The sequence below is a fragment of the Anguilla rostrata genome, chromosome 1 (genome assembly GCF_018555375.3).
Source record: "Anguilla rostrata isolate EN2019 chromosome 1, ASM1855537v3, whole genome shotgun sequence".
NCBI lineage: Eukaryota > Metazoa > Chordata > Actinopteri > Anguilliformes > Anguillidae > Anguilla > Anguilla rostrata.
The window spans coordinates 50013303-50027988 of NC_057933.1; the positions used below are offsets into that span (position 1 = coordinate 50013303).

At 37.3% G+C, this 14686-nt stretch overlaps 1 protein-coding gene across 4 annotated transcripts; it reads left to right on the forward strand.

Moving 5' to 3' along the window:
* Positions 1–1720: 1720 nt before the first annotated feature.
* osr2 (odd-skipped related transciption factor 2) lies at positions 1721–13373 on the forward strand. 4 transcript variants are annotated; one of them, XM_064340737.1, is made up of 4 exons: positions 1721–2249; positions 11035–11745; positions 12314–12413; positions 12841–13373. In XM_064340737.1, exons 2-4 carry the CDS (start codon positions 11093–11095, stop codon positions 13021–13023), a joined length of 936 nt encoding a protein of 311 aa, XP_064196807.1. In that variant the 5' UTR covers positions 1721–2249; positions 11035–11092; the 3' UTR covers positions 13024–13373. The 4 variants fall into 4 exon arrangements, with proteins under 4 accessions (XP_064196807.1, XP_064196816.1, XP_064196797.1 ...); XM_064340746.1 differs by lacking the exon at positions 1721–2249 and adding an exon at positions 2279–2400; XM_064340727.1 differs by lacking the exon at positions 1721–2249 and adding an exon at positions 8013–8329.
* The last annotated feature ends 1313 nt before the right edge of the window (positions 13374–14686 follow it).

The window sequence follows — 14686 nt, forward strand, 5'->3', positions numbered from 1 at the left end:
TCATTTCACTGTCTGCACACTGAAGTGAATGACACGGTGAATGTGCTTACATTGCCTACCCTGACTGCAGTTCCTGAATTTGGCACACATGTTGCTCATAAGCCCTGCACAAAATATCCACCAAAAATGTTATTATATATTATACATTATTCATGAAACATGTATGATCACATTTGATTGTAAGAACGTTTCCAAAAACATTTCGACATTCATCATCTTTTTTCTTATCTATATTTGTTCATGGCTGTTTCCTTATGCTAATCACATGAAGAGGATTTTGCATAAAATTTACAGACAGTCAGCATTCATCATCTCATACCCCTGGGATATGCACAAAAGCAAAGATCTGCACTTGTGTCATGAATCCCATATTGGTTTTTCGTAGGAACATTTGTAAGAACAAAAGAAAGAATAATTTAAGAAAGGTTTTGTGAATGAGGCCCATTGTGTTTTTGAGTCACTCAATGGATGAGGCGCAGGAAAAAATATATAGTGGTGGAGACAACAATGCCCTTAAACCTAATGATGTGTGTGGTTGGGCTGATAGTTCCACCACTGGGTAGGGATGCACAACTCGATGAAATGTGTCAGGTTTGGGGAAAATAGGCATAGTATGCCAGCAGTTTCGAAGTAATCATGGATTTTATTTATGAAAGAATGCACAAAGAGAAAAGAACAAACAAAGCATGAAACAAAACACAGGTGCACTAAATACTGCACAAAATCTTCATCCAGCCTTACAGCAGTCTGTCCTCCAAGCAAGTAGAAAAATAACCAATAAAAGTACAAACTTTTAATATTGTGCGAAGTATAAATGTGTAACAGTGGGTACCATACTGTTAATGTCAAAAGATGTCTGAAGTTATGTGCATGCACAGTGACGGTTGGGGGTTGCTTAGTGACAACTCAAATTAAGCCAGCAAACGAAACTAAAAAATGAAACGCCACACGCCGGTGCCTATACCTAGAGCCTACGGTGTGCTACACATACGTAGATTCTTCCACAAGTGAGGAGACTGTGGTGAGTGAAAGAACGTCTCGTTCTTTTTTCTTTTTTTTCTTTCTTTTTTTTTTTTTTTTTACAATGTGTTATGTCCAATCCTTATCATGGAACAAAATAGCAAATGTTTTGTTGTGCGGGGTGATGTCACTACGCACTGCATCATAATGACATGGGCAATTAAAATGTCAGGTAAGGCACTGCAGCATGACGCAGAGATTAGAGTTAAATTTCCCTATCATTAATGTAGGTTCCAGGGAGCTGTTGTTGTACTGTAAAGTAAGGTATTGAACCTGGGCTGCTTTAGTTGCCTACACATATCTGCAGCTTGTAATATGTATACTTTTTAGATAGGTAGCTATATTGCCATGGAGAAGTGTTCCAAGTAAATTTATTTTCATTAAAAAGCTAAATGAACCGAATTTCATGTAATTATGCAGAATGTGGAATACACTGACAGAACAACTCAAACTTTGACCTCTTGAAGGAGGTACATCCTGGAAGACTGTCCAAAGCCTTCCATTAATTTGAAATAAGTCTGGTTTTTGAAAGGTTGACAACAGAGCTGCACAGGGCCTCTTCTAACTTTTAGGTTTGCTGTCGTATAATTTGAAATTAACCTTATTCAGAGTGTATACTTCAATTCGCAGCCCCCACCCCTCCTGGCTTTCCCCTTGTCCCCTGCCCCCAATGTTTTGTATGGGTTCTTCATTTTATTTAAATGTCAAATTTAAAAATAACTTCTCAAACTATCAAATGAAATCATCCAAAATTGGAGGAATGCATGGTTTGGCTGTTATTGCATTAAGATAGCATGCCTTGTATGGCTTTAAAAGCCATTGTTTTATCAACTAACGCTTGCATGCGCTGAGCAAAGAAGAGTCTCATATCACTTGTGGCATCTGGTGAAAAGTCTAGAAAGAGCTTTCATGGAAGAAAGACTGAGAGATAATGTGAAGCGAGGGTCTTTGCAAAACAAGAAAAAAAAAACACACCCATCCTGAGAGAGAACGGGGCGGGATGTGTGGAGGTGTAGGTGTAGAGAGGGGGGCTTTGGAACCACAACAGGTGACATTAACTTACCACCATTACCACTGAGGACCTAACATCCTGTCAGCGCTGCATGAAGAGAGAAACAGGCAGCCCCCCAGCACCGAGAAACCCGAGAGACATCACAGAGAACGCGTTCTTTCTCTGTCGAAGAGTCTGGATACAGGGGGCCACAAGAGCCAGGGCAAGTGCGCTGCAGGTAAAATAATTCACTTTTTGTTTGGTTTCAAAGAGGTTTATTGTTTTTTTTTTTGTACAGTAGTACAAGCCCTCAGCTCCTTGACTGCTGGGTTGTGGACAGAGTGCAAGTCTGAACATCGGAAGAAGGGTTCTTTGTCTCCTGACGATGAGTAAGATTCAGGCGCCTACATTCAAACAAAGTGCTGTTATTTTTCTAAATTACTGTGATGAAGTTTATTTCTGTATTTGCATCAATATTTGCTCTAATTATTAAGTGCGCATTTTCAAAGGGGGAAGCATTAAGTCATTAAACCTTAAATGTATGATTTGTATTTAATGTTGAAAAAAGTCTTCGTAGACACCGTCAAGCATCATGGTGATTTCAGATCGGTTTCATTTCTTCCGCTTCTGCGTCGAGTTGTGCTAAAGACCAGACGCCACCCTGTTGTGTTTTAATGAATCCTATCCAGCTTATTTAAAACTCAAATCAACAATACACACAGCGAAGCTTCACAGTCTTGGACCTGGGTATCGCAGAGTTTACATTCATTTTGTTTCATAAACAAAACTGTTCTCATATACAGGAAAAACAACCACGGCGCAAGATGAATAGGGGAACGTAATCGTAGGCTAGCTGGGGCGTAGAAGGAACCTGCTAAGGCTGTCTCAGGCAGGAACTGTGCACTGCTCAGTGGGGCAGATTGAATCATATCCAACCCTGGCGCTATTTATTTCTCTGTCTGTTCTGCTTCGCAAGGCTGTTTAATGAGTCTCAGATTGTGGGGGTGTAATCTTCGTCAAACGCCAAAAAGGAATATCTGCTCTATCATCTCCAGAGCGGCCCTCTAAATTTATCCAGCTGTCTGAATGCCGGTGGCCTTCAGCGTGCCCTTTCTGTGTGGAAGACTGATGCTTGTGAAGTGTCTCAGGGTTTCAGAGCGACAGCCATTATGGGGCTGACAGGAGGAGCGTGGCGCCACCGGAACTCGGGGGAAGCTGCATTAGCACGTAGTCACATGGAGGGGGCCGAGGTGCGTCTGGGGCGGGGAGGGATATGCCCACTCCTTTTTAGCTACATGGTTATATAATTAGGGACATTATTGCTATCACTCAGCGCAAAGATTTCCCCCCTCAGTGTGGAACACATGGTGAAAAAAAACTGAGCATCAAATATAAAGGCATGGCATGCAAAGCTGGTACACTGCAGAATAGAGCTATGGGACGTGTGAGAAGTAAAGCTGTTTCTCCCCTTTCTCCAAAACTGTGCTGTTCTCATCCAGACTGGTGGAAAGTGATTATTTGAAAAATTTGGGGAAAAAATAGAAAAAACACTCTGAGAATCTATGAGAATGTCCACAGAAAAATGTTTCTAAAATGTACTATGAGATACAAGTGGAAATTTTTTTATATATATTTGTGAAACTGCTGTAAAATGATCAGAAATCTGGCGTTGTACTTGTGTCTAAAGGATTAGATTATTTTAAGTACATATTTGATTTTAATAAGAAAAAACAAAAGCCCCTTTTTCTATTGCTATTGCGTGATCTGGAACTTTAATGTCCTCGCCTTTTATCCTCTTAAATTATAAACCCTTCAGCTTTGCAGAACTACTCTAATAGAAGTGTGCTGTTCAAAACACTGCTTGCAGTTATTATGCTGAATAAGAAAGTCATATGGAAAGTGCTTGATTTGTCTCACCCTAAGAACTCAGGAATTTGATCGGTTGATCCCGATGCGCAGAGATGTACATTTTAGAATGTTTAGTGCGCCTGAGCTTTATGATAAAGAAACATGATGCCTTATAAGCTGTCAGTGACACATTATTTGCTTCCGTTCCCAAATGAACACCTGTTTAACGAGGAATTCCAGGGGAAATGTATTTGACAAGGACACCACTTACAGTACGCCCAGTGTTGCTGTGCTTACTGTATCTGCAATATTCGCTTGGAAGCTAAAACGACTGTGTCATGTGACACAGTTCACCTGAAAAGGACACCATTGTCTGATTTTCCTTTACCTTGTTCAATCTGCAAACACCCGTCTTTTTAAACCTCGAAGAACAAAACAATGGACACAGTGACAGTTTGTCCACAAGTAGGATTGTTAGGGGAAATAGCTCGGATAGAGATGAGAAGTCTACAATACTATATTCTATACTAAAGTATTCTATACTATATTAAAAAAACTAGCTGTATCCCACTCCTGTATTACGAGTTAATAGCCTACGTTCTTGCCGTCGTCGTTAAGTAAATAAATGCTTTAGTTTAATTTGATTTGGAAAACAACAAATCAGTAACACAAAGTTGGTTGTAATTAAAACAGTACTAGCATTATTCAAAATGCTATAGCACTTTCGCCATTTCTTTATATTCCTGAAGTCAAAGGGTTGGATGGGATGCCTCGCTTGTTTCGTCGCTTTATTTACAATGTAGGGGCGCCAGGGAAGCCTAAAAAGTAAATCCAGTGATGCAACCGATTGTTTCTTGTTGGCTGATTGATGGACTCTGTGCAAATGATTCCTATTGTTTTATTTAAGTACAAAGAGCGTAAATGCCATTCTATCCGTCAAGCGGGGTTTCAATTCAGTTAATAATTCTAGTCACAGGGACACGTACGCATGTCGCTACACACATGGACGCATACAATTTTTTAAATCTGTTTTTCCAAGGCAGAACCCACCAAATATTTTCTAGCGTGCACAAAATGAGTCCCAGATATCTTATCTCCCCAACATAAGAAATTATCCCGTTGTCTTATGATGTCAGGAAATAATACATAGCCTACAAATTAAGGCTAATAGATTTGCAAATCACAATGCCCGTATGTGCAATATATGTGATTATTGTTCAAGCATTGTTTTATGAGTGTGAAGTTAAACACCATGAACTAGGTAAACTCTGGAAAACAATAAAATTCCGTTTTGACTATTTATTTATTTACTATTATGGTTTCTGATTTTAACATTGTAAGCAAACTTTGAGTTCTATGCGAAACAGACCTGCTGTTGCCCACACAACGGCCAGAAATAAAGGTTCTTTGGCTTGTCTCTATAAGAGAACCCTTTTTAGTTCTTTATGGAACCCTCTATTGTAGGTGTGAAACGTGTGAAAGCTTCCAGATTGATTTTTGCGTCCAGACAAAGAACGCTTTAACAAGATAAAATTCTTCTGTGTGGAGACATAAAATTAGTCTTTTAGAACCCTTTCTTCTGAGAGGCTCAAGGTCTTGTTCAGTTCTGAAAAATTCTATGACGGGATCAGAAGGAAAATAAGATTTCTGCAACTGAGCATACACAGTAAAATGTCCAGCGTTTATTTTACTCTGATAGAGTATATATGAGTTCAATAGAGATAATATGTATTATCTGTTAGAGTTGATTTGACATTGAACATTTTACTGTGTAGTTATTTGTTAGGCGCGCGACCATGTGAAACTTGATTCAAATGTTTATTCTCAATAGCCACTTACACTTGAAGTACTGTAGACTACATTGGTGTAATTAATTATCTTAATGAGTCGATTTGAATTCCCCATTAAGACCAAATATCTTAGTGACATAAAAGTAACGTCAGACATATGTCTTGATGTAGCCTTAACATTACACTAATTTGTATTTCTCAAAACCTATGACAGCAGCCCATCTTTATATACAATTCTTCATAAACTTACCTGCCAGGAATTGTCGGCGGTTAGCATTTTTCTGGAAAATTGTTTACACTCGAAAAAGTTACTATTGTTGGGTATCTTCACAAATTAACTCTTTGCAGTGTTCTTCGGTAGTCAATAGGTGGCGCTGCAGACTTGATGTAAGACTGCATACAATCACAGACCGCAGTTGCTGCAGATGAGAGATTGCAGGTTGCCTCATTTTCATCTGTTCCAGTTAGATATTTATATTGAAGAATGTAGCTTTAAGTACGAGTTACACATTAAACACAGTACGTAATCAAGCACGACTTTCCCTTTCCAGAATATTAAGATTTTTTACGTTCTACAAAACAAAAATAATATGGCTGATCATGTGTATGTAAAGCCTGTGATCTTGAGCTTTTCAAAATAATCCTTGTGATATGTATAACGAAGGTTTAAAAAAATAATCAAAATTGGGTCTCTTTTTTCCCCCTTTGATGTTACAGTATTACATCATACGGTTTTTGAAGTTAAATAAAAAACTTGTTTGTCTTTTTACGATTTATATTCGAGGCGTAGGCTAATTTATTATGTAGGGTATTTGCAAATTAAACGATTGGATATTGTTATAACAACTCAGTTCAAAGATTAAAAAAAATATGCATATAAAAGACTTTTGGTTTGTTTAATTTTCTCTTCGGGAAATAGCGAACAGAGTTTAAATTTGTTAACGAAGCATAAAAGCTAGATTAGTACAGTAGCATAAATAACTGATTATATATTCAATTTATATGTAACTTTGTCTTGACCCCATTAGACGTATTCCTATTAAAAATTAGAATATTATAATTGTATAAAATACAGTAACACGGAACATGAACATGAACACGCACCTGTTTTTTGTACGTTCAATCCTGCAATGAATAAAAGGCATTGTGTACTGCGAGAAGAAAAACAGACTTCTCCCCGAACAAATTTAACAAATAAAATGCATTACAGTCCCAAACATAAAAACTCATAGGTTAAGATCAATCAAAATATTAAAACTATGAACTGTTTATCGAATTCCAGCATTGTATGCCAGCATATACAGGAAAACGTTATCACAATCAAACCCAGTTAACAGGGCTTCGTGGTCAGTGTGTAACCTTGCAAATTTCCCCTGAAGTTCAAGGGTGATGAGGAAGGTAAGCTACCCTTAAAACCATCATTCAATAATTTTAATGTGAATCTATTCGACATAGCTGCTACGAACAACTACTTTAATTCAACAAAAATGAATAGGTTATTTGTAATCAATTTTCCATTCAATAGGCTTTTTGTTTGTTGGTAATTTAAAATATAAAAATAGTAAATAAAACAAGTGAATTGTTAGATGCACAAACAAGCACGAAACGGCTTCCTTGAATAACTTGGTTAGGACGAGTTAGGTAGTTCGATTCAATCTCAGTGAAAAATTATGTTTACTCTTGTTTTGCTTCTGTTTTTAAATAATTCAGCTGTTTAGACATTTGTTATTTGTTATAATTTGTTTTGTTTTGTGCAGATTAAGAAGGCATCCAGTGGTGCATAAATATTTGAGCCCAAAGCAATTAATTGGAGTTTCATGCATAAATGAAAATGCACGCGACGATGATGGCTACAAGCGCAGACTGTTTTATCTACCATTTATGGTAGCCTGTATTTAATATATTTTCATGTCACGCGGTTGCTCTTTCAAAAGCTTTTGCTTTATCACCAGAAAACAACTGTGAGTGCTGTCGCTGAAACAGAACAGTTGCTACTGCGCTCAAAAAGTATATTCGGTATAGCGATTGTCTTACATGTGCATTATTTAAAGCAATACGCCCGGTTTCGAATCTCTTTAAGTATTTATCTGAGTTATAAGATCACGTTTGAGCGCGTGGGACGGAAATATAATAGTCACGTTTTTCCCCGGCTATATTTGTTTCTCCAAGAAAAATGAACCCCCAAAATGTTAAGGTTTAGATTTGAGGTGTCAGAGGCATGCTGAGCTGGACGATGTCCTCTTGAATCGTAGTTGCTATCCAAACACAAATAAACAGAGAAGAACATTGGAGTTAATCACTGGGAGAAGGCGTGTCGGAGGGCGGGCTTCGCTCGCGAGTGCCTGAAGCCCTGAAAAGTGAAGGACCTGCAACTCGCTATTCGCATTCAAGTCTGACTCCACTGAGCATTGGACTCTGAGTGCTGGCTCGCCTTTAAACTCAGCGGCCAATGTATTTTTATACAATCTGATCCAATACATATACTTTGCAATACCGCGCGAAGTTAAATTATTTATAGGGTTCAAGTTCTCTAGAAACAACAATGTACTCTAAGTGGAAGAATTTAGAAGAATTTTGCTGACGCTTGATTGGGAGTTCCTCGCCGAACACTACACATTGTGGATTACTGAAATATCGCTCAACACTTTTCAGCGACCTTTTGGCAGCCATCTATTAAAGGGTAAGATTCTGCATCGTGAATTTAGTTCAACGGGTATAGATCAGGCTCTATCATGCATGTCTAAAATGTACCTGTATTAACCTCTAATTGACTACAGACAGGATTTATGTAAGATTGAGCTCTACTTTAACATTTCATCACCAGGAAGGTTGCATTAATAGGCCCGATATGTTTTCAAAATAACTCTGTAACAATGAAGACGATGCACGTAAACATCTGCGACTTAAGACTTTTATGCACACACAAAGGTGCTGTTTAAATGCATTTTATGTAAAGTCAGCTCAAATAAAACAACATCTCGAAGTTACACATAGCCTATTCCATTTCAAATAATGCAGCGTATACAACATTAAACAACGGAACAGTCTAAGATTTAGAGCCCATAAAGCAATACATTCAAAACATCTGCTAAGTGTTTCCAAAAAGCGACGTTAGCCCACCAGCACTGGATAAGCTGTCAATCACCATTATCGACACTAATTAATTGTGGTCGTGGGAGATTTTAAATATCACTTTTCTTTTCATCTGACCATTTGGTCATTCATCAAGAGAGCCACGTAAATCATGAAAATGTAATCTTCGGGTCTGAAGTGGTTTTAAAAACCAAGTATGAGGAATGTCTGAACAAGGCATTTGTAATTGGCTTTCAGTAACAGGTGGGAGTAAATGTTGTAGGCCTATTGCCTAAATGACCTCTTTTGACGTAGACAATATAATGTAGGTAATAAACCCTTGCGTTTTATCAGTCATGAATATAAAATGGATATGGTTAATCGTATTATTGATTACGACAGTAGAAGTAGGCTTGTAGAAGGCTAGTAACGACGACACGGTGTTAAATAAATTATTATTTTCCGTTCTTTTATCATAAACCGTTTGTTGTTGTGTACAACGCCTCTTCACATCTTCGCAATTTGTTTAATTTAAATGTAAAACGTGGAATAGTCAATAGAAAAACTTGTCAAGAACGGGTTTTTATTTTATTTTTTGCAAACCCAATGGAATTACTGCATGTGTTCATAACCGATCTACAATAGGCCTATCAATCGGAAGGCAGTGGGTAAAATAAGACGCAAATAACTAAATATAGATCTCACATTTCTTCTAGCAAAACATGTAGGTCTAGCTGATCGAATACGTCCCAGTGGTGGCAATAAAGGCCAATTGAAAATTTTCAATGCTGCGTTCATAGGCTACTGAATTTAGTCAAGTAACCTTGATAAAATAAAATCGTAGTGTACTGCAAATCAGCGAGGGTCTTGTGGGAAAACTTTACCTTTAAACTTGCAGTTCCGCTCCGCTGGTTCACAGAAAGCCCGCTAACAGTCACACAATTCTCATTAACTCGCTTCACCGGAATAACATGGGCTAAATCCTTGAGACACCACGGGGTGATTGGGATGTTTTACAAATGGATCTAATAGTGTCACTTGTTAAACCATAACACTATCATTCATGTCATGCTGAAGTGGATGAAATAAAGTGTGACTATTCAGTCATGTACATGTATAATAAGTATAAACGATACATTGCGATACATATCCTCTCCTCGCAGTTAAGCTAATGGCAACAAGGACCTCTGAACATAAAACATCAGGGTTTGAATGAACGCGGACGCTCGATGCAGTAACTCAGACATTTGAAAATGCAGAATATAATAATATGTAGCGAGAGTTTACCAGCGTGGCAAGTAGGCTATTGGAACAGATGTGCGTTAAAAATGCCATCGCTAATAACTTAAGTTGCCATAAAAAATAATTAAACCTTTGTGTAAATACGACGAACTGTTAGCCTGTTTATACGAGTTGATGCAGACCTTAATTTTTCGTGCTAATCCCACACTGTGGTGAATTTAAGTCAATATCTGGTGAAGTCACGAAATATTATTTCTTTCCATAAAGAGATGGAGATTGTTTGATGTTAAACCATCCGAAAAGCATCACAGTCTATTTGAAATTAATGGAGTTACCTTTGAATAGTTGATTTTCATTTATTTAAAAAATAACATGGCAGGCTATCCCTCAGAAAGCATTGCATGGTAAAAAAAAAATATCGTTGTTATACGTTAGCAGTAGGCTAGTCTACATGAACTCCAAATACAAAGCACGGTAATTAGACTACGTTTTTTGCTGCCCTTTCTTACCACAGTGTAGCCTACTCAAAGTTGAAGTAGCCTATTTCCATCTTTCAAGAGAAGCGCACAGTATGATTGTGCACCGCTGATTTGTAATTAACACTGTCCTTCGTGATTAACAGGCCCGTTCACCCAAAAGCTACGCTGGATATTTACAAATGTAAATGATCTATTACTGTGGGGTTTATTTTATGTTACATTCCCTTGTTATTTCATGACATGTAAAAAATAATTCCTCGGATTATCGGGGGAATAAAGACTTTTAAAATGTATGTAGCCTGCATTTACATGCAACTATATAGGCCTACCAAATGTAGGGTTTTCTGATGTCGAATTGTAATACGGCAACAGCTACAAAATAATCATAACATATCTTACCACGGCTGCGTTTTATTTTGGTCACTTTTCGTTTTTTATTTTTATCTTTTTTAAATCATTGCACCCTTTTGGTCGTTGTGACTATTTACCTTTGCTTATATTAATTTTGTTAAATTTATCAAATTAGCCCAATATCTGTGATTGTTGTTCATATAAAGTTGTTGATAGCTGTTATCGTTTGTTTCTCACACAGGAACTTGACGGAGTTACAGTGTGTAGCGGAGGCCTCATTCCTGAAGCTGTTTGCCAAAATGGGGAGTAAAGCACTACCCGCGCCGATTCCACTTCACCCATCCCTCCAGCTGACAAACTACTCCTTCCTCCAAGCTGTCAATACCTTCCCTGCGGCCGTTGATCACCTGCAAGGATTGTACGGCCTCAGTGCTGTACAAACCATGCATATGAACCACTGGACTCTGGGTTATCCGCACATGCAAGGACTGAGGTCAACAATCACCGAAATGGCAGCTGCCCAAAGCTTAATGGATCCGAGATTTCCTTTCCCAGCTTTACCGTTTGCTGCGCACCTTTTCCACCCGAAACAGGGTGCAATAACACATGTCCTCCCCTCTCTGGCTAAAGATAGACCGAGGTTTGATTTTAGAAATCTCGCCATTGCTGCCACCCAGGAGGACCCGCCTAAATCAGGGGATCTTTCCAAGTTGACAGCGGGCCTGGGGGGCGCCATCTCTGAGCTGAGTAAACTGTCCCCGGACAGAAAGCCCACGAGAGGACGCCTGCCGTCGAAGACGAAAAAGGAATTTATTTGCAAGTTCTGTGGCAGACATTTCACTAAGTCATACAACCTCCTCATCCACGAAAGAACCCATACAGACGAAAGGCCTTATACCTGTGATATTTGTCACAAGGCGTTTCGAAGACAGGATCACCTGAGAGACCACAGGTAAGCAGCCCAGAAGTCACTGCCAGTTATGAAACGAATTAGCCTAATTGTATTACGCATAATGACACCCTGCACAGTGTGCAACAGTATAAAACTAAGGTCACAGCACTTATTTATGATGATGAAGTTGATGATGATGGTGATGCAGTTGTTGTTGTTGATGATGATGATGATGATTATTATTAGGCTATTACTAATAGTAATACTAATAATACACTTGTTATTTTGGACACTGTGTTGCGAAAGAGATTAATTCTGTTTTTGCAGCACCACAACATTATTTAATAATGCTCTTATTACCTGCGCTGTTGAGCTTATGTTCCTCCACAGAATATCGTGAATCAATTAAAGGACTGAAAAGGTTTTTATTTACGGTCGTGTGTTTCCTTGTTGGGTTCTGTGTGGGCGCTAAAGCATTACAATGCGCAAGCAAACTAAAGTTAGCCTATTGTACTCGTATGCATAAAATAATCAAACATTGTATGGATGCAATTTTAACTGCCACGAAAAAAATCTAATGGGAAAAGAGGTGCATAATTTTAACAAATATTCGTGTATTAATTTGCAGGTACATCCATTCTAAAGAGAAGCCTTTCAAATGTCAAGAATGTGGGAAGGGGTTCTGTCAATCGCGAACTTTAGCCGTGCACAAAACATTACATATGCAGGTAAGCCTTCATTTCACATTACAGTATAATTTCCACGACACCATTATTTTACATAAACACGTGCCTAATTGTTATCACGAATTCTATGTAGACTAATTGTGAAACGATTTATTATATTCATTTTAATTATAGAATTACACAATTTGCTTAATTAAAATTGACAATGGTCTTTTCCACTATTTTAAAGAGCAACCCCCAATTAGGAAATGTATTTAGTAGACCTGTCAAGTCGTTGTGTGATCGCCAATGTACGATAGTGTGCGCATTTATTTATATCATTTGATTAAAAACAAATGTAACAAAGTGTGCACAAAATAGCCTATATAATACCATGAGTCTTGTATAGTGACAGTATGAAAAAGGTAATATTTAGAAAACTTTTTTTATTAAAAGGGAATAATCCTTTGCTTGCTTCAAATCTAAACAGGAATCTCCTCACAAATGCCCGACATGCGGAAGAACGTTTAACCAAAGAAGTAACCTGAAAACTCACCTTCTCACCCATACAGACATCAAGCCCTACAGCTGTGACCGCTGCGGAAAGGTGTTTCGGCGCAACTGTGACTTGCGACGGCACAGTTTGACTCATACCCCCCCTCAGGACTACTAGCCACGAAGGCTGGACATCTAATAAAAATAATAAAAAAAACTATTTTAAAGAACGGAGAACACAAAAATAACGGAAACAAAGCGTTTTCAGACAAACCAAAAGCTCTATCGGGACAGATAGGCTACGACACACCCCAGTGGACTGGTTGGATGACTCCATTAACAGAACAAGCAGGAGCCAAGCCCGGTTGTTTCTTCTCAACATGTAAATACCAAGGCTATCAAAACCTATGTAAATAAAGTTTTTTTCTATAATTACTGTCTTTTAATTCAAAAGTGTAAAAGAAAAAAGTTTTCTAATTTTTGGAAGTATGTTAAATTGTATTTTAGAAATAAAGAGTTTAATATTCATCAGCGTTAATATGGTACTTGTTTTTTTTCAGGGCTTATTGAATTCGTTCTCAAATACTTCACAAATAAGATTTTCGTATTGGACTTTGGCATTCTGAAAAGAATAAACTACCGAATAGGAAATAATGGCTCATTTTTGTGCACCCATTCCATGTTTAATTTTGAACGAATTTCTTTCATCAATATATGCACCTGATAATAAATTCTGACTAACATTCCTGGAATAACAATGTTCCTGGTCGACACCACGTAATTTCAAACAGTTTCAATTGCATATAAGCCTACATGCTATAGGCCTATGCCTACTCTAAAGCTTGTGTGGTTCTCAAAACTGCGGTTTTCGAAAAAAAGAACTCTCCAAGCTCAAGTTTCTATTGAATTAAATCACATTTATATTTGACAGTTAAGTGGCCCAACATGTTTGTCATGCTGCCTAACGTTTGGATTCTGTTTCTTGTCTTTTTCGTTCTTACATCTGCACGTGCACCATTCACGGTGTGAAAAAAGTATGATGTAAGATAAATGTATTAAGTTTTTATATGATTGTTTGTTGTGAAATTATATTCGACAATATTACATTTAAAGGAAGCCTGCAGCTATTATTATAAATTGGTCTCAACTATTAAAGATACATATGCAAATGTCATCACTTAGTTTTTACAAAGTATTTTAGAATAATAGAGGGTTCTGTTAGAAACGTGGCATTTAATTACTAGTTCAAAACACCTGCGAAAAATAAGGCAATACTTGGTATTAATAAATAAAATTTAGTATTATATTCATTATATGTATTGTGAAATATTGATTAATGTTCAAACCTAAACCGAATAAAATATTTGCGAGTTAACAGCTACATCCTCTTTGGTGTTTTAAGTGGAAGAGTAAATCATTTTTAAATCAAAATTTACCAAACTTTCAACACTTGAAATTTGTAAAATGTAATCATAATTACTCACATTTTTTAACAACGAATATATTATTATTATTATTATTATTATTATTATTATTATTATTATTATTATTATTATTATTATTATTATTATACCCAACCCTTGAATTCACGGTGACTGAAAAACGGGAGGTATTCTTCAACAAATAATTTCATACAAAATGTATATGATTATATAATTTCAAATAATTATATTATGGAAAAGGTTTTTAAAGATGGAAACTTGAATACATCCAGAGTTATGGAGGCAAAACGCTCGAATCAGCATTCCTAAAAACATAAACTCATTTTTACCACGAGCCATAGATATAGGCCGAATATCCTATAGGTGCGCCGGGGTGAATCTTTGAATAAATATTAACAG

What these genes read in the sequence shown, in the direction of transcription:
- osr2 (XM_064340737.1), top strand. Translation starts at nt 11,093, where the DNA reads ATGGGGAGTAAAGCACTACCCGCGCCGATTCCACTTCACCCATCCCTC. An exon ending in GATCACCTGAGAGACCACAG is followed by an intron (nt 11,746 to 12,313) that starts GTAAGCAGCCCA and finishes ATTAATTTGCAG; the next exon opens with GTACATCCATTCTAAAGAGA. An exon ending in ACAAAACATTACATATGCAG is followed by an intron (nt 12,414 to 12,840) that starts GTAAGCCTTCAT and finishes AAATCTAAACAG; the next exon opens with GAATCTCCTCACAAATGCCC.